Below are 25,475 nucleotides of genomic sequence, written 5' to 3'. Positions count from 1 at the left end.
AGGGTCTACCTTCACATTAGGGGCAAGGAGTGGCCCACTCGTAATTTTCCAAATCTATGGCTGAGACTTTGAAAATCCAAGTTGGTTTACGGTAGCAGTTTCTGTTATTGAGAAACTTTTCTGGAAACCAGATTAAAATTATCAGCTACAAGAAAGAAGCAGCTGGTAATAGAAGTTAGTGGCCATAAATTCCATTTCAACAGTGAAGAAATCTTCAGTATTCTTCTATGTCATTAAGAAACATTTTTGTCTTACCAAGTTCATTCATTGCATGTCTATGTTCTTCATCAAATGAAAGTTTCATTAGAACACACACAGCAGGACAGATCTGATGTTCAACAGGAGCTGGCACTGAAAAATAAAATCCACATAAACCATAATGCTTTGTTTTCTCAAAAGCAGTGATGTTCATTAAACTTAAAAATATGTGGGGCTTACCAACATATCCCTAATGTATAGTTTAATGGATCAACAAATATTTGCTTGGACAGATAAATAAATACTACAAACATAAAAAAGAAAATGTGAGTAAAGGCCTTTGCTTGGTTCCATTAAAATGTTTACCACTCATTTGCTCTTAACCAAGTCTTTTAGAGTAAGTCCTTTGCAGCTTTATGCTATAACTCAAATACTTTAAAATTATATTTAGTATATGAAAAAATGAAAACATTTTGGTATAAAACTGCTTAGTTTTATACCAAATTTATAATTGCTATTTAAACTATTGTCATGAGTGTGGGTTAGAAGCACATTTCTGCACACAAATGCAGTAGGGAAATCTAGTACAAACCTAGTGAAGTTTACTTCTTATATTGACAGATACTAGACAGTAAATAAAAATTTAAAGAAACGGCATTTAAGAAAATGTATTTCCATATTTAACACTATGTACAAGGTTTCAAAACTTCTCTGAAATAAAATTTAAAAAGCAAGCATTTTTTAGAATAGTATCAATTTATTCTGCTTAACTTTTTTGAGAAGAGCTTATCAAGAACACAAAATGCTGGTCATTGCATAGTTTTTAATAGGCAAAGAAAACAATCTAGAAATCTCCCAGTAAAGTATCTTAACAGATATAAAGGACTGCTTCTTCTGTTTTCTTTTTAGGGTAGGGGGTGAGAGAGAAAGAGTGAGGGAGAGGGGTGGGATAGAGAGAGAGAAAGAGAGAGAAACAACTATTGGTTGCCTCCCATATGCCCTGATTGGGGGGTTGAACCTGTAACCTGGATGTATGTCTTGACTGGGGAATCAAACTCAACCTTTTTGGTATACGGGACGATGCTGTGAGCCACCTGGCCAGGGATGTTTTCTTATTCTTGAAATATTTGGGATTTTAAATTAATTCATCTTTGTAACTAAGCTAAAAAAATCTCCTAAAACCTCATAGGTCATGTTCTCACCACTATTCCCCTCCCGCTTTTCAAATCAGTAGGTTGATACACACTCCTTTTCTGTGTGTGTGTGCTTATCAGGTGAAAGGAAGGTCTTACCTTATATACTTACTACTTTTGGTTCTTGCTACAGGAATGAAGTAAGTTATGTCCCCAAGGGTCCCAACTCCCATGTTCCCTGCTCCTGAGGGAGAGGCTGGTGGCCAAGAATCTCTCCCTGAGCAGAGCTGAGTGTCTGATCACCCCCAGTAATGAGGACCCAACACCTGCACCAGTATGGTGCAGTAGGAAGGGCCCTGAGCTGCAAACAGGAGACCTGGCTTCTGTTCCTGGCCACTTACTAGCTGTGAGGCCACAGGTAAATCTTTTAGCTTTTCTGAGCCTCAGTTTCTTAATCCATAAAATGGGAATGATAATACCTTCCCTTTTTACTTCACATGATTGTTATGAAAATCAAATAACAACAGATTAACAGCTCTGTATCCACTGAGTAGAGTGATATGCAAATAAATATAGAAGATAATGGCTTGGTCACTACTAGCTGAAAAAACTTAAAGTTACTTTCCTGAACTTTATCTATAAAATGAAAGAGACAGGCAGCATAATTGCTCAAGTCTTTTCTAGATCGACTATGGTATGATTCTGTACATCTCTCTTGATTTCCTGTTCTTTTTTTGGCTGCATAGCAGTGCACATAACATTTTCCTTTGCTAAATTTTTCTTAATTTTAGACTTTAAAATAGACTTAAGCTTTAAAGTATGTTAGCGTTGATGGCTAATATGCATTTCTCCTTCCTATTCATAGAGACAACATAATAACTAAAAAGTTTTTAAAAAAATTTTTACATTTGTTTTGTAACACACACTATGATGTACACTATAGGGAACATACTTGGATTTTTGTCCTGGTCCATGCCTTGTTCGTGGGCTTCTTGCCACTCCCAACAGGTTTCACAGTAAGCTCGTATCTGTTCCAAAAGATGAAGGACTCGGATTTCACGCCTGCCTCTCTTGTCATCAGGCTGTGAGTGAATGATGTTGTGGAGTGCTGCACTGGCCCTGGCCCGAGCCTCTTTACTGCCCCGGGAATTTCCCAACAACACAGAGTCTTTGTCATTGCCATGTAAAAGCTGGATGAGGAGAGGAAGACATCCAGACTGTCGCATGGATATACAGCTGTCTTGGGAGCTAGACATAGCTAGCAAAGTTCGTGACATATCATCCTTATCATGAGTACCAAGCATTGACAACAATGAATACACCATTTCCACCTGTGGGCCAAATGAGTTTAGAAACAAAATTATGACTTTAATATCCAAAAGCCAACACCAATGAAGTGATGAATGGGATATTTATTGTAACTTGTTAAAAAAAAGCAAAAGAAAAAATATTTTCAGGATGAAGTAATGAATGTTATTTTAAAATCTATATAAAATCATCACTGATTTGTTTATATGAGTAAATAACAGTAGTGGTAGTATATGGTGCTGAAAGAGAAAGTTGGCTCTTACACACTTATATTGCTGTTTATCTGGACCCCTGATTATAATGAATGAAAATGAACTAATTTCACTCATACACAGTGAGGAATGTGATCTATCTAAATTCTCTGCACAATTAAAATTTTCCACTTCTTTAAATCTACAGCTATAATATAAAACATCTTCAACAATCATTATTCACTAAGTACTAGTTCTCAGCAATCACTATCCCTCATCAGATTATAATGATAATAGTATTGCTAAAATTATAAGATTTCTCCCTTACACATGTAAAAAAAATACTTTGCTCTAAAAGAAGAATGCCATGATCACATACAGAGTACAAGGCCAGGATTCTTACACAATTTTTTTTAAAGCAACTCCTAAGCATCAATTACCCTCTGACAATAAATCCTAAGGATTAGAAGCAGCTTAGAAACAGGAAACAGTACTCTGTTATCTTGGACTGTGATCGACTTCATTTTAAAGCTTGAGGTTGACACACAAAAGTAGAGGCTATTATGTAAAGAATGTGTCACGTCTATGAATCAGTGGTTCTTAACTACTGGCAGTACCTTGGAGACATTTCTCAACCGTAAGAGGAAGTGCTACGGGTGTCTAATGGGTACAGATCATAGATGCTGCTAAACATACTATAATGCAACAAAGAGTGATCCAGCCAATAGTGCTCAGGCAGAGAAACTCTAAATGTGTAAACACATGCACACTTAGATGTAATCGTGATAGGAAGGTGGTGTGGAACTGTGGATAAATGGATTTTTGAATTTGGGCTCCACCCCTTGGACGAGCAAACTGTCTGACACTACCAGGTTATCAGATTTCTCTTGCCTGTTTTCTCAGTCACAAAATGGAGGAACTTACCTAAAAGGGTTTTCTCTATAAAGATTAAATGAAGTAATACATACATAGGGTAGTAGCTATCATTCAAAAGTGTAGGAAGGTCTTAGTATTATGCAAAAATTACTTCAAGAAGGAAAAGGTATTCTAGCTTTCAGTCTTCACATAACAGTCTTCACACAACTCTTACTATCAAGAAAGTCTCTAATATTCTTTACTTATTGAAATCTCTAATTTCTTTACTTACTGCTGTTGGACTAATTTCAGCTGCTGCTGAATTCCAATTTAGTTATGCAACAGTTGCCTAAATCTTTTTTTTTTAAAATCAGTTTTCTCATTTAAAAAAGACAAACAAGAATAACTCATAGGGGCTTTGAGAAGATCAGAGAAAACATACATAAAACTCCTGGGGCAGTTACTAGGACTCCAGAGGTCCCAAGTAGTAGCTCTTGTTAGTTACTGAAAAAACTTAAGTCTTATATTAACAACATCATGGACTACTCTAAAATTCATTTCTTAAGTCAACATTAGTTATTTTAGTAATGTTTTTCCTAAAAACTATTATTAAAATAAAGAAAGGACATATAGAGTATATAATAAAACAACTAATGTAATTATTTAGATTTAATGAAAAACACATTGTTTAGTAATAATAGAATTTCATTCTTTGTCAATAGACTATTAAAATCTCTGGCTTTAAAATAATAGTAAAATAATTATTTTCTTCTCAAACATATTATTCCCAAGTCCTAAGATATTTGCTAACATCTGGGAGACCCTAAGAATGCTGACTTATCAGCAATGGATAACATTTAACTTCAATGATTTTTCCATCTACTTAAATATTTACTAAACACTTGTTATATGTAGGCCCTGTGCTAAAGGCAGCAAAAACAATATGTAAAAAAACAGCCCCTGTTTTCCCAAACCATTTCATGCAAACTGCAGGGATTCAAAGGAGGGAGAGAGACCACACAGGGAAGGCAGGAGGACCACGGGCATCGGAAAATGTTTTGTAAACAAGTAAAGCCAGAGAAGAGTTCTGAAGGCTGGCTACAGCTTTGCCAGCTGTTTTGAGGTGGTGCAGAACGTGGAAGTGTAGGTTGCTGCAGGCAAGGCAAGGAGGCATAAAGTCACAGGGAGAGCTGGGGAAGTAGCAAGTAAGCCATTGAGGCTGGGGCTTTGGATACTTACAGAGAAGTGGATATGGCTGAAAAAAATGGAAACTAACAAACAAAACAAAACCAAAAACCAACTAATTTGGCACTTGTTATAATCCTTATTTTCCCTTTGTCTGCACTTCTTTGTATAAAAAGATGTCACTTCTTTAAGAGACTGTGATGATGGAATCAGAATTCTCCTTTACGTAAAAATTAAAGAATGGTTTTAGCAACATATCTAAAGAATACTAGAAGTAGTCATAGTACTAGTGACCCGATTTGTAATCTTCTGTTACCTTGGTTCCCAGATGACTTGTCAGCCTTCGAGGAGCAGAGTGTGTGCTACTAGAACTCAAAACACTGGCTGTTTCATGATCCATTCGTGTAGTTGAACCCTAGAAATTAAGCAGTTATAGATAGTGTGATTGAGATTGTAGATAAATACAGCTAACTTCATGTTAAGGTACTCTTGAGGGGAGACAGCTAAACATACCATTAAAAGTGTGAACATTAACTTCTCAAAATGAATGGTTTATACTTACAAATTTAGTAAGTAAATTATAGAGAAAAACTGAAGAAAATTAGAGTTGTTGCAAAAGACTATTAAACCACACTATGGAAGTAACCAAACACTGAAGAAATTCTAAGAGTAATATTTTTTCACAGACTCAAAGACATGCAACCACATTCAGTTAAATATAAATTGATTGACAGAAAGATCCATTTTGATTGAAGAAATGCTCCAAATTACCACAACACTGACTGAATTTGGTACAGTCCAAGTTCTCTGGGAGCTTACAGTAAGAGAGAACTGCTTGAAACTTCTACTTGAGAAAGACATGAAAAAAAAAATAACTGGAGTATGATATGACGAGCACTATCATATAAGAATATATAAAATACTAAGGGAAAACGGAAAGAAACAACGAGAAGCTTAGAATCTATTAAAGGCTGCAGAGAATGTCACATTTAAGATAGGAGACAGGCCTTGAATTCTGGGATAGGAGACTGGCCAAAGAGCCTATGTAAAGGTTTAAATATGAAAGCATGGAGTATTCCAGCTTACTGTTAACAGAACATAAGGTGTGTGGTGGGAGATACAGGTTGGATTAAACTATTAAGTATCTCCTGTGTCATTTTAAAGGTATTGCTTTCAAGATGTGGATGTTAAGAGAGTCACTAGTGCCACGTCCGATGCTAACCAGGTCGGCTGACACAGTCACGGCTTGGGGACAAAGAAGCATTTTCTAGCCATGTCGGTTGACACAGTCACGACTTGGAGATGACGGCTTCACAGAAGCGTTTTTCCAGCAGGACGGACGTGGCATTAATGGATATATGGTGTTGCTTTTATTCTTACTGTTTCTTAGTATTCTAACCTTTATACTTCTGATAATTTGGAATCTCCTAGAATTAATGATCACTCTCAGAGAAAAAACAACAGTTGGCTCAAGTCCTAAGCAATATCACCCTGGCTGAATTAAGGCATCGTACTTTACTTATTTGTTCCTGTGAAAGCCACCCAAGAAAGAACAGTTCAGGGAAAAATATGTATTCCCACAGAACTGCTTCATAGAATAGCAAAAACCCCTTTAGAAAATAGCCCCTGACTGTCAAAGATTTGTTAGAATAACAGCCCCTCCTTTACCTTGAATAGGAATATATATCAATTAGAATTAGACAGGCATAAAAATAGAAGAAGCTGGTTAGCTATTACAAACTAAGCACTTAGAAACAACTACCAAGGAGTCAGAATCCTCAGTATACAAAAAACATTTTAGACAGCAAGATAGATAGCTAAGTCAGATATTACAAAGGCTTATAATGAATTTCCTAACCTCTGCTCAGTCTAAGCGTACCTGTTGCCAATGACAATTTCTGAGAACTTTAATAAACAATAAGACATTTAAACTGTATACATAGAACTATTTCAAATTGTCTGATTAATGGTTTTCCTGGTCAAAATAACTTTTGTTTAACATAACTGAAACTATGGGAACTTTCGTATTTTCCTGGTTACCTTTGTATTGATTTTTTCTGCTTAACTGATCATGCTGTACACCTATAAATGTTAATCTATGCCAAAAATGAAAATATAAAAAATCAGCTTGTACTTGCAATAAACGGAACAGTACTTCACCTGCCTTTGAGCTGTGTAGTTGCCTGTTACCCAGCGCCGACGCCTACTCTCACCTGAGGACCCTTAGATGGGCTGCGGCTGGACCGCAGCACACTAGACTGTAGGCAGGGGAATGGCACAACCAGAATGATGTCTCAAAAGGAGCATGGACAGGATGAAGAGATCACAGAGGGGAAATTAGGAAGTGGGTACTTCTAATAGTCGAGTGGTTCTGAGGTCCCAAAGTCAGGAAGTTAGACTAGGGAAATGGGGATGCCCTATACTTAGGGGATAAAATCCGTTGGTTTGCTAACTACTTTGGATGAGAGTAAAAAGATGTTTGGAGTCAAGGTCAATTTGGAAGTGCCCAGCTTACCTACATGGATAGATAATATCACCATTATAAATACATGAAACCCAGGAAGAGATGGGGACTTTCACTGTGGGGACTGAGCTTGCCTTTGATTTTAGTGACATCCAGTAAGAATGTCTAATGGGTACCTGAAAACATAGGATGCAACTCCTATGACAGGCATTCACTGATACTTAAGATTAACAATGATAAAAACAGTGTTCAATTAGAAAGTGATATTGGCAGGTATTTTACTGTAGTTCTCAACTTCTCAAAAGAAAAAACTAGAACATAAGCTTTTTGAGGGTAGAAACCTCATTCTGTTCACTGCTGTATTCTTGATATGAAGGGCAGTCTTAGGTTTCTAGTAGGTACCCACAAAATATTTGTCAAATTATGAACTGAATGAAGAACTAGTAGTAAAATCCATAAGAACAGGGAGGGACACCACTGCTGGTTCTAATCCTCTTTCAGACATAGATGCTAATTGGAGAAGGGAGGTTAGCAAAAAGAAAATCGGGAAGAATAGGTTTTGAGGATTGGAAGTTGGTATTTCCTGGGGGGTACAAAGGGCTAGAATGAATCAGTATCTCTGAAGGTAACCCATTTCCCTAAATTTTGGAATCAACTGATCTTGTAATTTCTTTTTGTGCCTGAAGTTCACCTGATGACATGTTAAAATCTTCCCTGTGGGGACTTCTGACCAAGATGGAGGCATAGGTAGACACACTATGCCTCCTCACACAACCAAAATTAAGGACAACAAAAATTTAGAGACAAAAAAGCACCCAGAACTGACATAAAATTGAACTGAATGGAATTTTGACAACCATTCATCCAGATTGGTAAGAGGGGCAGAGTTGGCAGCTGGCGGAAAGGGGTCACAGCAGAAAAAAGCAGTGGCTGGCAGACCCAGGCGCACAGGTGGTGGCTGGTGGACCCTGGGAGCGAGGAGGAAATGAACAGACCCAACCCAGCAAGGTGTGCAGGGCAGCTGTCAGACCCCGGACACACATTCACGCACAAAAGATAAACCAGGTGAAAATGAGCAGTGAGACAGACCATGCAATCCAGGGACCCAGTGTTGGGAAATAAAGCGTAAAAGTACCAATTGAAAACACTTGTGGGGGTTGAGAGACTCCCAGCCTCGTAAGAGAGTTCACTGGAGAGACCCATAGACCCATAGAGTCCTAGAATGTACACAAGCCCACCCACAGGGGAACCAGCACCAGAAGGGCCCAATCTGCTTGTGGGAAGAGGCAGAAGGGACTGAAATCCAAGAGAGAGCAGAGCAAGTGCCACTGTTCCCTCTCTGACCCCTCCCCCACATACAGCATCACAACCCAGTGACTGGGTTGTCCCGCCTGGTGAACAGCTAAGGCTCAGCCTCTCACTACATTAACAGGCGTGACCAGACCGCCCCCCCCCCCAAAAATGGCTCAAACAGAACTTATCAAAGCCCCAGAGCCAATACATCTAACCGACCAAGAGATAGCCAACCTATCAGACGCACAGTTGAAAGCACTGGTGATCAGGATGTTCACAGAAATGGTTGATTTTGTTCACAAATTAGATGAAAAAATGAAGGCTACACTAAGTGAAATAAAGGAAAATGCACAGGAAAGCAATAGTTATGGGAAGAAAACTGGGACTCAAATCAAGGGAGTGGACCAGAAGGAAGAAACAACCAAACAGAAAAAAAGGAAGAAACAAGAATTCAAAAAAATGAGAGGCTTAGGAACTTCCAGGACATCTTTAAACATTCCAACATCTGAATTATAGAGGTACTAGAAGGGAAAGAGGAACAGCAACAAATGGAAAACTTATTTGAACAAATAATAAAGGAGAACTTCCCCAATCTGGCAAAGGAAACAGACTACCAGGAAATCCAGGAAGCTCAGAGAGTCCCAAAGAAGTTGGATCCAAGGAGGAACACACCAAGGCACATCATAATTACATTACCCAAGATTAAAATGAAGGAGAGAATTTTAGAAGCAGCAAGAGATAAGTGGAAAGTCACCTACAAAGGAGTTCCCATCAGACTGTCAGCTGATTTCTCAAAGGAGACCTTACAGGCAAGAAGGGGCTGGAAAGAAGTATTCCAAGTCATGAAAGGTGCCCTGGCTGGTGTGGCTCAGTGGATTGAGCACTGGACTCTGAACCAAGTCATGAAAGGCAAGGATCTACATCCAATATTGCTTCCTCTATCCAGCCTCTATCCAGCAAAGCTTTCATTTAGAATGGAAGGGCAGATAAAGAGCTTCTCAGATAAGGTCAAATTAAAGAAGTTCATCATCACCAAGCCTGTATTGTATGAAATGTTAAAGGGACTTATCTAAGAAAAAGAAGATAAAAAATATGAACAGTAAAAAGACAGCAAACTCACAGCTATTAACAACCACACCTAAAACAAAAGCAAACTAAGCAAACAAGTAGAACAGGAACAGAACCACAGAAATGGAGATCACATGGAGGGTTAGCAACAGGGGAGTGGGAGGAGGAGAGAGGGGGAAAAGTTACAGAGAATAAGTAGCATAGATGGTAGGTAGAGAATAGACAGGGGGAGGGCAAGAACAGAATGGGAAATGTAGAAGCTAAAGAACTTATGACACATGGACATGAACTAAAGGGGAGGAATGTTGGTGGGAGGGGGTGTGCAGGATGGAGGAGAATGAAGGAGGGAAATGGGACAACTGTAATAGCATAATCAATAGAATATATAAAAAAAATTTAAAAACTTCCCTGTGGGCTAGCAAACTTTACTGTTTACCTGCTAACTTCCACTGGTAGACAACACAGAAAATTGTTAACCAACAACCCTAAGTGATTAGTCAGCATTCTAACAGTGTGCAACAATTAAATACTCATATAGAGATTTCTGAATTGTTATAAAAAGTCCTTAAATAGGTAATCACATAAAGCTCATTTTTAAAAGTACCGCTTAGAACTTCCATAGAGGTCATATTACAGGCCAAAGTTAGTGTTTTCTGACTAGTCTACCATCATTTAAGACCATCATTCACAGTAACATTTTTAATAGAGAAAATTACATTTTAAATTTAATTGTAAATTTAAAAAAATTGTAAATGTAAAATTCATTTAATTGTACATTTAAAATAGGTATATTTTATTATATATTAATCTTTCCTCAATGAAGTTGATTTTTAAAGTGCAAACTTGAGCCCTGACTGGTGTGGCTCAGTGGGTTGAGTGTTGTACTGAAAACCAAAAGGTCATGGATTCGATTCCTGGTCAGGGCACACGTCTGGGTTTTGGACCAGGTCCCTGGTTGAAGTAGTATGAGGCAGTTAATCTTCTTTCCACATTGGTTTCTCTCCCTCTCTTTCTTCCTCCCTTCCCCTCACTCTAAATTAAAATCTAAAAACAAAAGAAGTGTCAACTTCAGAGGTGTTTTTTATGTCTCTTCATATAAAAGCATGAAGACCTACTTATGTTCTCTAGCATAGGGAACTCTAGGGTTGGAGTAAGAATACTAGTAAAGAGTCCCAGAGTGTCTACGTTTTCCAATTTCTACTCATTTTGTGGGTCTGGATGCTTTATGTTGATTAGTCCTCCAGGGATACTTCTCAGTTTGAAGCAGCTAGTTAGCACTCCTCAGGGCAGTGAGAAGGGGCAACAGAGAAAGACTCATCCTGAATCTCTTTCCACTGCCACCAGCTTCTGGGTGCTTTTATAATGGTTGTTCAATTCATATGCAACCAAACAGCAAGTATTTACTGAGCTTCTTCTATTTCCTAGGTATAGCGCTAGCCTTTAGAGATATAAGTGAAGACAGTCTTACTCTGACTGCCCACAGTTTTGAGTTCAACATGTAAATACTTAGTGGTAAGTGCTTTGATAGTGGCTATGTGAATACACAGGAAAGGCATACTCGTATACTGTTTTGGGAGTACTGGGAGGGCTTCCTAGAAAAAAGTGGCATCTGATTTTGTACTTGAACTATGAGAAGGAGTTTAGCCAACAAAAAGGAGGGGGATTAGCCATAGGGCAGCCCAGATGAAGCAGAAGCATAAGCAAAGGCAGAAAGAACATGGAATGTGTGTGTGTGTGCTGGAGTGTGTGGTGGGGGTCAAGGGGGAGGGGGAGAGATGTCAGAGGAGAAGGGGGAAGGAGAGAGAGGGGGTGAGGAAAGGAAAAGAGGTGAGAGAAGAGGGAGCAAGGGGGGACAGAGAGAAAGAAATTTGGAGATAAAGAGCTTATCCTGGATGCAATAAAGAGATGGATCTGAGAGACCATGACTCAGGATAAAGAAAATAGTCAGAAGGCTTTTTTATTGTAGTAATTCAGGCAAGGGGCCTTTCTTGGTTTACAGTAGAAGGGGAACGACTCACCCTGAGGTAAACACACCATCTTTATTTTTACTGTTTGTGGGAGGTAGGGTCTAACACAACCCTTAATGATCCTTGTCCCTTGGTATTCATTCCCTTGTGTGGACTTGTATTCATTCCCTGCCTTTGAGTGTGGGCTGGATTTAATGAACTGGATTCTAGTGAAGAGTACGCAGCACAGGGGATGAGAAGTCACTTCTTAGATAATGTAACAAGGACTGTGGTTTCCATCTTGGGCACCCTCTCTTGTTCTTACTGAGAGAAGCCAGCTACTGTGTTGTGAACTGCTCTTAGGATACACCCAGGTGACAAGAAATTGATCTCTGGTCAATAGCCACTGAGGACATGAGGCCTGCTAATAACCATATGAGTATTTCAAAGCAGATCTTCCTCTAGTCAAGCCTTGAGATGACTGTAGTCCCAGCCAACACCTGACTGCATCCTTGTGAGAGACCCTCAACTAGAGGTACTTGGCTACAGAAACAACAAATATTTTTTGTGTAAGCCGCTAAAGTTTGTTGTTTTAAGCTGCTATTGGTTAAGCAGCAACAGATAACTAATACACTATTTGAAACAAAAGAGAAACAAGGGAAAAACTGTTTCCACAATAAAATGTTCTGACATTCACTTCAGTGTAGACATCAAATCTTTCAGTTTCAGTCTTAGTATCTTCCTACATAGTTCCCTGATTTGGGGACATTTGTGCCCTCCCAATATATTTAGCTAGAAATCCAGCTGCATTTATTATAAGGAAACATCAAGAAAACATTTCTATACCCACACTCACTGTAAGTCAAGAACTTGGGCCTTGAGTATCTCTCCTGGGCCCCTTTATTATGGCTAGACTTCAGCCAACATTTTTCTCTCTACCACAAGAAATGGTACCGTCTTAAGAAGTGTTTCTGCCCAATTCATGACTCGATTCTGAAGGAATTTGAGTGTGATTAATTCTCTCCCCACAAGACCTACCGAAGTCAGTGATGATGCACATTCCTTGAATCAGCCTTGCTCACTGTCCAAAGACAATAGGTTCTTTCTGTATTATTCCCCACTCTCAGCCCTAAAATGTGTGAGACCCTATTTCTCACCATTCTCTTTCCCATCTAACTTTCCTTGTGGAATCCAGGTTCCATGCTTCATAAATACCACTACTCACTCAATCCTCAACTACTCACTTAAAGCTCCTTTTACTCTTGGCCTTCACCGAAACCTAGCTCTCACGGGACATCATTTCCTCTCACAGCACCCTTTCCATGTCCCACAAACCTAAGTCAGGAGGCAGCATAAGCCTTTGTTCCCTCTCACTCTTCACCACTTCGAAACCATCATTCCCCTACTTTCCTGTAACAGCCCCAACTCTTGTGTTATAACCACCTTTCCCGTTCCCCAGTGCTGTCACCTACCAACCTCCCAATCACTGTCCTCAATCAGTAAATACTTTGGTACAAGGGTCACCGAGTTCCTTTCACTTCAATTACTGCCATCATTCTGAGTAACTTTGACATCCAAGCACACGACCCATCCAAAACCAAAGCCCCTTAGTTCTATGAGCTCATCTTCCATGACAGTTTCCCTTCTACTCCATTTTAGCCATTGACATCATGGCCATATTCTGGACCATTTTCCATCACCCCAAAGTGAATCAAGTCTGAATAATGCATTTATGTGTCCTGTTGTAACTCTGATAGCTTATGTGTCTATCAATCTCCTTTAACCTTTCCCAAGAAAGCTTTTTTGAAATGACTGGAATATCCAGCGCATGGATCACTCTAGATACTCTACTCTGGATTTCTTGTGGTCTATGACTTCCATAATTCTCTTGCTAGTTTTCAATAGTTTTGCCCCACCTGCTGGGAAACACTGCAACTGTAGATGAATCCAACTGTCTCTCTGCCTCCTGATATGAACTCCTGAGAAGTATCTGAGAAATTCAAACATGTGAGAAAAATCATGCAACTCTCCAGCACGCTGCCCATACCAGCTTTATATGGGCGCCAACTCACCTGGGCCCTTAGTATTGCACCTGCAATCCTTCTGCATCCTTAGTTAGCTCTCCTACCTTTCTTCATAGTGGCTATTTTAGACATGCCCAGTTTCGTACAAAACTTGTGGCTCTTCTCCTTTCTTTCCCACAAATATTTTATTTTCTAATTTACAGAGAAAGAGAAGACATTCAAAAAAAAAACCTCTCTCAGCTTCCTGCTACCAAACCAATGAAACTATCTGCCTGCATAGCCTTTTCTGTCTTCGCCTTTCCTGGCACCCGAGGCAGCCTTTCTCTGCAAGGCCGCGCCGTCACACGTGCTCTGGCCCCCTTCCCTGCGGTGGCTCCTTTCCACCCCCATCCAAACATCTCATCTCTTCTACCCGAAAAAACAATCAGTCTCCAAATTTTCTCTCAGACATGTACTTTGTATCAGTTAACAGCCATTTCTCTCTTAGGCAGTTCACATGCAGACTTTCTGAGTTGGCTAAAATTGCTTTCTTCTACAGTACTTTTTAGCCTTTCGTTTCAAAGCCAACTCACTCTAATGTGATAGGGCAGGGAGGAAAGCCAATGAAATTCCTTTTGTCAAGGTCAGCACTGCACTTCCCTCTTTAAAAAAAAATACAATGGACATTTTCTTAGTTCTTATGGTTGACTATAGGTACTGTTAACTATTTCCTCTTTTTTGGAACAGTATTATTCCCTTTCTTTTAGATTTTAGCTCAGGTCTTCATCTTTTCACTTTATAATCACAAAAGATAAAAAAATCTTTCATACCTGTAATTATCACATTATTCACCCTTTCACTCAATTCAAAACCCAAACAGCCTACCCGACATTTCTACTCCAATGTCTTAATACTTTAAAACTTAGCATTTTCAAAAAATTTCACATTAACAAAAAGCTAGATTATTTTCCGCCACAAACCCGCTCTTCATCTGGTGGTATCAATGAATTGTATCACCATCCTTCTAGCTGCCTGGGACAGAAACCTGGGAGTTGTTCTTGACTTCTTCCCCCTCAACCCTCACATCTAACATAAATCTTATGGATTCTGTTTCCTAAATATTTTCAGATACTCAGATATCTATTTGTTGAGTAAAGTGCTCTCTCAAATGTATCAGTTCCTCCTGACCCCCAAGCCACCACCATAGTTCAACTAGGTTACTGTATCTAATTTACCCAAATGTTTTTGAGGAGTCATAATAAATTAATTTATAATTTTCTTCAGGGCCAACCAACCTTACCCTAAAACGAGGTTAAACACTCCTCCTCTCTGTGTTCCTATAGCATTACGTACTCGCCCTCTCACAGGACTTACACACTTTGTGGAAACCACTCACATCCTACTTCTAGTCCAAAAACTTTTTGTGGACAAGGTGGCATCTCACTACCAGCTCACTACCAGCTCACTACCATATCCTACGGCTGAGAATAGTCTTGGCATAATGCACATGCCTAATAAACATATGTTAAACATTGATGAGTTTTATATTACCTTTCAGGGGAAAAGGTAATAGTAGGGGAAGAGGTTAACAGTAGAGTGAAAAATGGGCTGAGGAGCAGAGAGGTGGAAATAACATGAAAGTATGAGTACTTATCCTTCAAGAAAGTACAATTCCTTTTTACTACATATTAGAGTCAAGTATCTCTTTATTTTCTACTTTCCCCTCATTTATCCCAAGTTATCCATTGCCAGTGTAGGCCTTCAAATGTTTGCTGAGGGGGCCTAGAAGGAGATGACCTGTCACTGTGCCTGACAGTTACACTTAACAGAGTTGGTATACAATTTCTATTATACCTGCTGGGCCAGAACCTCTCATACCCTCCTGCTTGCTCAGTTTGGAAAGGGTTCTACTATAAGGTAGCATCTCCAACTCATTGTGAAACGTGATGTAAGAAAGGAAAGAAGCAAGAATTTCCCATTTTATTATTATTATTTTTGCACAGACTGTACTTGGGAGTAATCAAACAGTAGATAAGGAGAATTTTCCCTTAATAGAAGTGTTCCAGCTAATTTTGTAACTCCTAATGAACTAATGGAGCTAGGCATTGAGTACCATGGCTCTTAATATGGAAACAGAGAGAAAACCAGACATTACCATGCTCCTGACGGAAAAACCACACACTGCTACCTATGGAGTCTTGCTCCTGCATCCACAGAGAGGATTGAACCCAACTCTGACAACAGTTCTACATCCAACTACCAATGTACAGGAAATACAGAGGATGGAGAAACATGTCAAACTACGCCATGGAGACATTACTCCAAAATCCAGACTACAAAAAACTCTGTAAGACAAACAACTTTGGTTCTTCAACAAATAAATAGAAAACGAAAGAGATAAAGAAGAAATCCATAGTAAGAGACTTCAGAGCTATGTTAACCAACCTCAGTTCATGAATCTTATCTGACCCTGAGTCAAATAAATTGTGAAAAATCAAGACATCTATGAATGAACTGCAGATTTGAAAACTGACTGGATATTTGATGCTATTAAAAAGTTACTGTTAGCCCTGGCTGGTGTAGCTCAGTGGATTGAGCGTGGGCCTGCGACTCAGACGATCGCGGTTCTATTCCCAGTCAGGGCACATGCCTGGGTTGCAGGCTGGTTCTCTGCAGGCCAACTCTCAGCAGGGGACGCACGAAAGGCAACCATACATTGATGTTTCTCTCCCTCTCTCCTTCCCTTCCCCTCTAAAGATAAATAAATAAAATCTTTAAAAAAAAAAAAAAGTTACTGTTAGTTTCTTTGGTACTGTAATGATGGCCCCCTATAGTTAGTTATCTTAAAAGTGCTCTCAGCCCTGGCTGGTGTAGCTCAGTGGATTGAGCGTGGGCCTGCGAACCAGAGGATCGCGGTTCGATTCCCAGTCAGGGCACATGCCTGGGTTGTAGTCCAGTTCCCTGCAGGCCAACTCCCAGCAGGGGACTCACAAAAGGCAACCGTACATTGATGTTTCCCTCCCTCTCTCCTTCCCCTCTAAAGGTAAATAAATAAATAAAATCTTAAAAAAAAAGTGCTCTTATCTTTTGGAAATACACAGTAAAATATCCAGGGAAAAAATAATGATGCCTGGGATCTTCTTCAAAAAATAAAATGAAAGGGAAAAGTGGATGAGGTACATGTGGATTACTAGATCATTCTGTCTGACTCTGTATGTGTTTGAGGTTTTTCGCACTAAAAAATTTAAAACATTTATTAGCAGCAGAAAAGAATGTCACACCAATTTCATCTTTCCCCACTCTTGGTTGAAATTCATCACTACTTACTAGCTGTCACTTACTTACTAGCTGTCTCTAGCTGTCACTAGAGATCTCATTTGAAGCTTGAAAGAGAAAAGCTGAGAACCAATTCACAAATGAACTGCACACAAAATTATCTACTAAGTAATCAGGGATCTGACTTGTACAGTTTACTTCTAGTTTTCTCTTTCCATTTAACTTTCAAGGAGACTAATTATAGATCAAGAAATTCTATTTCTAGGAGGGATGTCAGTCCTTCCAAACAACACATACTTATGGTTATCTACTCTTTATCAGGGACTGTGGGAGCATGAAAATTGACAAAAATAGACTGAATCATTGCCCTTCTGAGCTTACAGTCCAGTAAGAGAAATAGATATTAATTAAAGAATTATACAAATAAATGTAAAAGTGCAAATGTGGTAGTCTTCAAAAAAGAGAAACACGCTAGGACAACCTGTAACAATGGGATTTGAACTACTTGAACCTCTTGAGGAAGTCATGCTTAAACTCACCATGAACTAATTTTATTTGAATGAAGTAGGATGAAAAGAGCAGAAATAGACTGTGTACAGGCCGCAGATGAGGAAGCCCAGTGACTGAGATACTGAAAGGTCAGTGTGGCTAAAGTGATGAGAGCAAAGTGTGACATAAAACCAACAAGTTGGGTAGGAGCCAGATTATACAGGCCGTAATAAAGGGTCATCTTATTCTAAGAATCAAAAGAAGCCAATAAAAAGTTCTGCAGAAAGGGTGATTCACTCTCTGTAAAGATCATTCTGGCAGAGTGAAGGCAAACAGGAAACCAAGTGAAAGAGGGGGTACAATGGACTTCCACATGGTGACAGAGAAAGGTGCACCAGGACAGAAGTTTTAGCGGATCCTGCTACTGTGATCTTGAGAAAGTCCAAGAGATCGATTTTCATTTTTAATTAGTACTTATGGTTTTTTGTCTCTGGAGCAAATAATAAAACAAAACAAACAAACCCCAAGAAGGTGTCATTGTGCAGATCCCATTAAGATATGTTAAAGGAATCTTGGTATAACTGAATCACAGTTCCACAGATTAGTATCATTCATCTACATTAGAATCTGGAAGTAGATGTAGCATTGTTTTACTTAACTTTTTAATTTTTTTCACTATTTTTAAAGTTATCGGTACTTTTTAAAAAACCGTATTTTTCAATAACAGTTTACACCCAATATTATTTTGTATTAGTTTCAGGTGTACCTCACAGTTGTTAGAAAATGACTGCCCTGATACTTCAGGTACCCACCATGCACCATACATAGGTATTGCAAGACTATATTCCCTATGCTGTACTCTACATCCTGTGACTATTTTGTAACTCCCAATCTGTACTTCTCAATCCCTTCATCTTTTTTACCCAGTCCTCAAATACCCCTCTTCTCTGGCAACTCTCGGTCCATGAGTCTGTTTCTATTTTGTTTGTTCCTTTATTTTGTTCTTTAAAAAATATTTTTTTAAATTTATTTTTAGAGGGAAAGGAGTAAGAAAGAGAGGGAGAGAAACATTGATGTGTGAGAGAAACATCAATTGGTTGCATCTTATACCCATTCCAACCAGAGACAGGGCCTGCAACTCAGGCCTGTGCCCTGACCAGGAATCAAAGCGTCGACCTTTTTAATTTTAAAAAATATTATTTATTTATTTATTTATTTAATTCTTCAAAGCATTGGCCTTTTGCTTTGAGAGACGATGTTTGACCAACTGAGTCATGCAGGTCAGGGCCCTTAATTTTGTTCTTTAGATTCTACATATAAATGAAAACATGTGGTATCTGTCTTTCTCTATCTGATATATATCACTTGGCATAACATCCTCTAGATCCACCCATGCTGTCGCAAATATTAAGATTTCATTACTTTTATTGCCGAGTAATATTTATTGCGTGCATATATATGTACCAGTTTTGGGGTTTTTTTTAAACCACTCATCTGTTGATGGGCATTTGGGTTGTTTTCGTGGATAACACTGCAATGAATATAGGAGTATAGATATCCTTTCAAATTAGTGTTTTGGGTTTTTTCAGATATAGACCCAGAAGTGGAATCTGGGGATCAATGCAGTTCCACTTCTGATTTATTGAGGAACCATCACACTATATTCTACAGTGTGTGCATCGATCCGCATTCCCACCGACAGTGAAGAGGGTTCCCCTTTCTCCATATCCTCACCAGCCACTTGTTTGTTGATTTATTGATGACAGCCATTCTACCATGTGTGAGGTGATATCTCATTATGTTTTAAATTTGCATTTCTCAGATGATGAGTGATGCTGACCTTATTTTTCATGTCTGTTGGTCATCTGCAGGTCCTTTTTGGAGGACTGTTTATTTAGGTCCTCTGCCTATCTTTTTAAAAATACTTTTTTTAAGATAGTATTTATTTATTTTTAGAGAGAGGGGAAAAGAAGGAAAAAGAGAGGGAGAGAAATATCAATGTGTGGTTGCCTCTTGCTTGCCCCCACTGGGAACCTGGCCTGCAATCCAGGCATGTGCCCTGACTAGGAATTAAACTGTGGTTTAATTAAACCCTTTGGTACATGGGCTGGCACTCAATCCACTGAGCCACACCAGCCAGGGCTGCCCATCTTTTAATTGGATTATTTTGGGGGGTTGAGTATGAGATTTTTAAATTTTGGAGATTAACTTCTTATTGAATATATCACTGGCAAATATCTTCTCCCACCCAGTAGGTTATCTTTTCATTTTGTTGATTGTTACCTTTGCTATACCAAAACTTTTTAGTTTGATGTAGCTCCATTTGTTCATACCTTCTTTTGTTTTCCTTGCCTGAGGAACTGTATCAAAAAAAATACTGCTAAGAGAAATGTCAGATTTTACTTGCCATGTTTTCTTCAAGGATTTTTGTGTATTTTGAGTCTTCCATGTAAGTGTTTAATCCATTTTGAGTTTATTCTTGTGTAGAGTGTAAAATGATGATCTAATTTCATTTTTTGGCATGTATGTTTCCCATTTATTAAATAAATTGTCTTTACCCCATTGTATGTTCTTGACTCCACTGCCAAATATTAGCTGACCATATAGGCGTGGGTTTAGTTCTGGGCTCTCTATTCTGTCCCATTGATCTATGTGTGCTTTTGTGCCAGCACCCTACTGGCACAGTTTGGTATCACGTAGCAAGATACCCTCAACTTTGTTCTCCTTTTTTAATATTGTTGAGGCTATTGAGAGTCTTTTGTGATCCTATATAAATTTTTGGATTATTTGTTCTGGCTTTGGATTGCTTGTTCTGGAAAAATGCCAGTGGTATTTTGATAGGAATTGGTTTGAATCTATAGATTGCTTTGGTTGGTGTGGACATTTTAACAACATTAATTCTTCCTATCCACGAACACAGTATATACTTCCATATCTTTAATATTTTATAATTTTCCAAGTGCATGTCTTTTACCTTCTTGATTAAATTTATTCATAGATATTTTATTTTTATTTTTTGATGTAATGGTAAATGTGGTCGTTTTCTTAATTTATCTTTCTGATGGTTGATTTTTGGTGTATAAAAACACAACTGATTTCTGAATATTTAATTGTAACCTACTACTTTAATGAATTCATTTATCAGTTCTGGTAGTCTTTAGGTATAATCTCTAGGGTTCTCAATATATAGTATTGTGTCATCTGGAAATAAGGACAGTTTTATTTTCTCTTTCCAATTTGGATACCTTTTATTTCTTCTTCTTATCTGATTGCTGTGGCTAGGACTTCCAGTGCTATGTTGAGTAAGTGTGGTGAAAGTGGACATCCAATCTTGCTCCTGATCTTTTAAAAAAATTATTAAAATATTTTATTTATTGATTTTTAAAGAGGGGAAAGGAGAAAGAGAGGGAGAGAAACATCAATGCACAGGAGATATACTGATGGGTTACTTCCCAAATGCCTGTAACTAGGGATCTGCCCTGCAACCCAGGCTTGTGCCCTGACTGGGAATTCAATTGGTGAACCTTTGGTTTGCAAGTCAGTGCTCAATCCACTGATCCATATTAGTCAGGGCTTGTTCCTGATCTTAAGGGCAATACTTTTAGTTTTCCCCAACTGAGTATGATGTTGAGTAGGAGCTTGTTATATATGGCCTTTATTATGTTGAGGTATATTTCCTCTATTCTCACTTGCTGAGAGTTTTTATCATAAGTGAAAGCTGGGTTTTGTTAAATGCTTTTTCTGCACTCGTTGATGACCATAGATTTTTATTCATTTTGTTTATGTGGTGTATTACATTAATTGATTTGGAAGGAAAACCTATGGCTGACATTGCCAAACACACTTGTCATGTTTACTACTGAATCTACTGCACTATCAGAATTCATCATTTGAAGAATGAAAATGTACTCCTGATTTACTATATATTTTTAATCCTCAGCCGAAGATATGTTTTCTGATTTTGGGGGGTGGGAAGAAACATCAATATGAGAAAGAAACATCAATTGGTTGATGATGGACCAGGGATGGAACCCATAGCCTAGCTATGTGCCCTGACTAGAATCAAACCCACAACCTACTGGTATGTGGAACGATGCTCCCACTAACTGAGCCACCTGGACAAGGCTGATTTGATATTTTTAGTAGATCTTATGCTATAACAAAACCCCAAATACATAAAGGTGTAAACAAGAAAGTAAAACCCATGGAAATCCCAATATGTAGAGATAACACTGGTAATATTCTAAAGAACATTTTCCAGACATTTCTCTGTACATGTATCACTTGTATACATACATATATATAATGAGAGGTCATACAATACTTGCCTTCTTAAAAGCAAAAAATATTGTAATTATTTTTCCAAATTAGTAACATTTACTAATATCCAACAAGCATCTATTAAACACAGCTGTCTGCCGTACAATGGTGAGCAATGTCAATACAGTCCTGCCTAAAGAACTTAAGAGGCAGAGAGATGATTAAACCAACAAACTGTGCTCCATGCTGTGAGAACAACAGAAGAGAGCACTTGAGAGCACTTTACCTATTCCAGGGAGGTGTGAACAAGGAAAACATCCTGAAAGAAGCACCATTTAAAACTGAGGGGAAGGATGAGTAAGACCATGAGTTAAACATACAAGTGAATGGGAGTAAAAGAGAGTTCCAGGCACAGAGAAAGAACATCATGTGGAAGGCAGGGACGTACTATAGTCAAGGATCTGAAAAAGTTGAACTGAAGGAGGGGAGAGAAACGGGGCAAACAGAGATACTGCTGGAAGAGCAGGTAACATAAAAAACCTAGATTCTATTCTATGGGCAGTGCGTAGCCATGGAATTGTTTAAACAAATAAGTGATATGATCAGGTTTGTGTTTTAGAAGGATCAGCCTGATTCCAATATAAAGAATGTATCGGGAAAGGGAAAGCTGAAGACTAAAACAAAAATTAGATCTCAATATAAACAGGTGTAATTTGTCATTTTAATATTTTTTTAACATTTTAAAATATATTTTATTGATTATGCTACTATAGTTGTCCCTTTTCTCCCCTTTATTCCCCTCCACCTGGCACACCCCCTACCACCCACATTCCCCCACCTTAGTCATGTCCATGGGTTATGCATATAAGTTCTTTGGTGTCTACATTTCCTATACTATTCTTAACCTCCCCCCATCTATTTTCTACCTACCTATTTTCTAACCATTTATGCCACTTATTCCCTGTTCCTTTCCCCCCTCTTTCCCCTTCCCACTTCTCCACTGATAACTCTCCACGTGATCTCCATTTCTGTGATTCTGTCCCTGTTCTAATTGTTTGCTTAGTTCATTTTTTGTTTTTGTTGTTTTAGGTTCAGTTGTTAATAACATTTTAACAGCCTTTAAGTAGTTAATTTATTTTTATTTAATCTTTATTGTATTTTTTCCATTACCATTTAGTCCCCTTATACCCTTCTCCTCTTTATGTATTTTGAATTTTAACTTTTCAGTGTTATAACCATTGACAAATAACATATCTTGCTTTTTTAATATTTTTTAAATTTATCATTTTTAGAGAGGAAAAAGAAGGGAGGGAGGGTGGGAGGAATGGGAGGGGGTAGAGAGAGACACACAGTGGTTTTTTGTTCTATTTATTTATGCATCCATTGGTTGCTTCCTGTATGTGCCCTGATGAGAAACTGAACCCTCAACCTTGGCGTATGGGGTCAACGCTCTAACCAACTGACCTACCCGGCCAGGGCTATGATCTTAGTTTTTGTTTGTTGTGTAACCTTGCTATGATTTTATGGCACACTAAAGTTTTACATTTTTATGTGAAACCTATTGATCCTGTTTTTATAGTTTCCCACCTACCTCATGATTATAAAAATTCTACCCATATTTTCTTCTAATCTTTTAATATTTTTAGTAGTTTTCATTTTTAACATGAAATCTAATCAATATAGGATTAATTCTGATGAAAGAAGTGTGGTAAGGGGTTCAATTACTTTTAAATGGCTATTCAGATTACTGGATAGATAAGCTTTATATAATAATTGCAATATGGCCCAAAGCACTAATGGTTAAGTCTAATACTAAGCAGAGAATTATTTTCTGCCAAGAAGGAACTTCCCTTCTTCTAGCACATGTGTAGAAACACATAAGCTTCCCAAATAATTCCCCAAACAACAAAGAAATAACTCAAAAGTGCTATTTAAATATAATTTCTTTTGCACTAATTTACCACCTATAACTTACAAGTTTTTCCCCCTGCAATGCTAGTTAGTAGTACTAAAATGAAGTATTTCTTTATTTTAACTTAGTAAAAGAAATTTAAATACTTAAGTATGAGATGTTTTAAGCTTTAAATTTTAATGAACAGAAGCATTATTTTAATACATAATATCAAAAGTAACCTATAACACTAAAGAAATAGTTTATATCAACAATAGGAAAATTACCTTACAACCAACTTAATGAAATTCTATTTTTAAAAAATTGTTCGTGTAAAGCATAAAATGTTATTTTATTTTTCAATAAAAAATATTTATTGAAAAAATACAGAGCATATCAAAGAAAAATTCTGTCATATTAGGATGCATCCAATAAAACCAATAGCAAATTGATGGTAGCACAATAATAGCTTTATATTTTAAAAAATCAAGCTAACTTTCATAATGTTGCTAAAAATGATGTGTTAATAGTTAAACATGGCTAGGCTATGACTCTTTACTTTTAATAAGCAGTAGAATCATCTTTTCAAAGATAAGACTTGGATTTATAGATTTATGTAATCTTGAAGTACAAGAGAAAGCAAGAACTGTAATAAAGTTCTTAGTAGCTTTAAAAAAAAACCCATAAAAATGTCTTTGTAAAGAACGCCTTAGAGAAAGAGCAAATCTACTACTCAATGCAAGCAGTAATAACTAGGTCAAATCACACATATAATCAAAATGCAGCTTAGTATTTATTTTTCAAAAATTCTACTCACATCAAACATTTTAGACTAAAACAGAAACACATAATTTAGACTATGGAATATACTTAGAAACTTGAAAATGTTATTGTTAGATATAATGAAGAAAAATTCCTATAGCTTTTGGTACTGAATTCTTCTGAAGATACCCATTCAGGAGTTAGGAAACAAGCAAGATTTACAGATCATTCTGAGGATCATCTCACTTCATATTTGTTTTAAAATATTTAAATAGTTAAATTTAAAAAACGATAAAATAATTTATTTACCTGACCACTACCAGAAGTTGCCATGTTGGTTTCTGCCACTCCTTGGCCCTCATTCTGCTGCTCAGCTTCACGTGAGCCGGCTTCGTGCTTGTGCTGAGATGACCTCTGTTAATATGGAGTTGACATCATTACACACAAAAACGGTGCATGCTTTTATAGCTCACAGCTTTCTTTGCTCTCTTGTTTTAAAGCTCTGAATGCATGGATTATACAGGTTTACAAAGGCATGGAACTGCACTTCAGACTTCTCCAGCACGGTCAGTAGCTGACTATCTCGGTAAGAGGAAAGTGCAGTGTGCCCCTGGAGCATTAGGGCTGCACAAGACAAAGGATTTTCTGAGACGCACAGAAACACCATCCTCCACCAGCTGTGCTCACATCACTATCAGGAATATAACCCAACTACAACAAATAACTGTCTTTTCTGCAAGGTCACGTGATTCTGGCATTTAATGGAACTGCAAATATAACAGTTAAACTACTACCTAAGCTTACAAATACCTTCTGTGTAAGTATACTTATACCTAGAGTATATATACACTTGCTAATAAAAATCATATGAAACAAATATATAAGCTCTTAGATTCTGATATAAATAAAACTAAAAACCTCTTCTACTATAACCACCATCTGTTACATGAAATGAAAATGACAGATTATATCCAGTAAAAGCAGTCATTTCAAGATAGATTACATCTAGTAGAAAGCAGTCACTTTGTAAAAATAATACTGCAGAATCAAAGATAATAATTTTCCCACTATCTTTTATAGAAACAATTACTAGTGTGATTGCTCTAGGAAAATGACACTCTAAAATAAAATTTGCCTTAAAAAATGTGACATA

At 37.8% G+C, this 25,475-nt stretch overlaps 1 protein-coding gene across 8 annotated transcripts in view; it reads right to left on the bottom strand.

Moving 5' to 3' along the window:
• Positions 1 to 25,475, bottom strand: part of APC (APC regulator of Wnt signaling pathway) — a 146,835-nt gene that overhangs the window by 21,378 nt on the left and 99,982 nt on the right. For 6 of the 8 annotated variants that reach the window (XM_037032170.1, XM_037032175.1, XM_037032172.1 and 3 more), the window contains exons 8-11: positions 24,632 to 24,736; positions 5,187 to 5,285; positions 2,284 to 2,662; positions 256 to 351 (exon numbers count right to left, since the gene is read on the bottom strand). In XM_037032170.1, the coding sequence (XP_036888065.1) occupies positions 256 to 351; positions 2,284 to 2,662; positions 5,187 to 5,285; positions 24,632 to 24,736 (679 nt within the window). The remainder of the gene's footprint in view (positions 1 to 255; positions 352 to 2,283; positions 2,663 to 5,186; positions 5,286 to 24,631; positions 24,737 to 25,475) is intronic. The other 2 variants (XM_037032176.1, XM_037032177.1) reach the window with 1 other exon arrangement.

Source organism: Sturnira hondurensis, unplaced genomic scaffold (genome assembly GCF_014824575.4).
Source record: "Sturnira hondurensis isolate 20B ecotype Veracruz unplaced genomic scaffold, ASM1482457v3 Scaffold0021354, whole genome shotgun sequence".
In the NCBI taxonomy this organism is placed as follows: domain Eukaryota; kingdom Metazoa; phylum Chordata; class Mammalia; order Chiroptera; family Phyllostomidae; genus Sturnira; species Sturnira hondurensis.
Note: the sequence above shows the minus strand (reverse complement) of the source record. Positions and strands in the feature narration are given on the sequence as shown.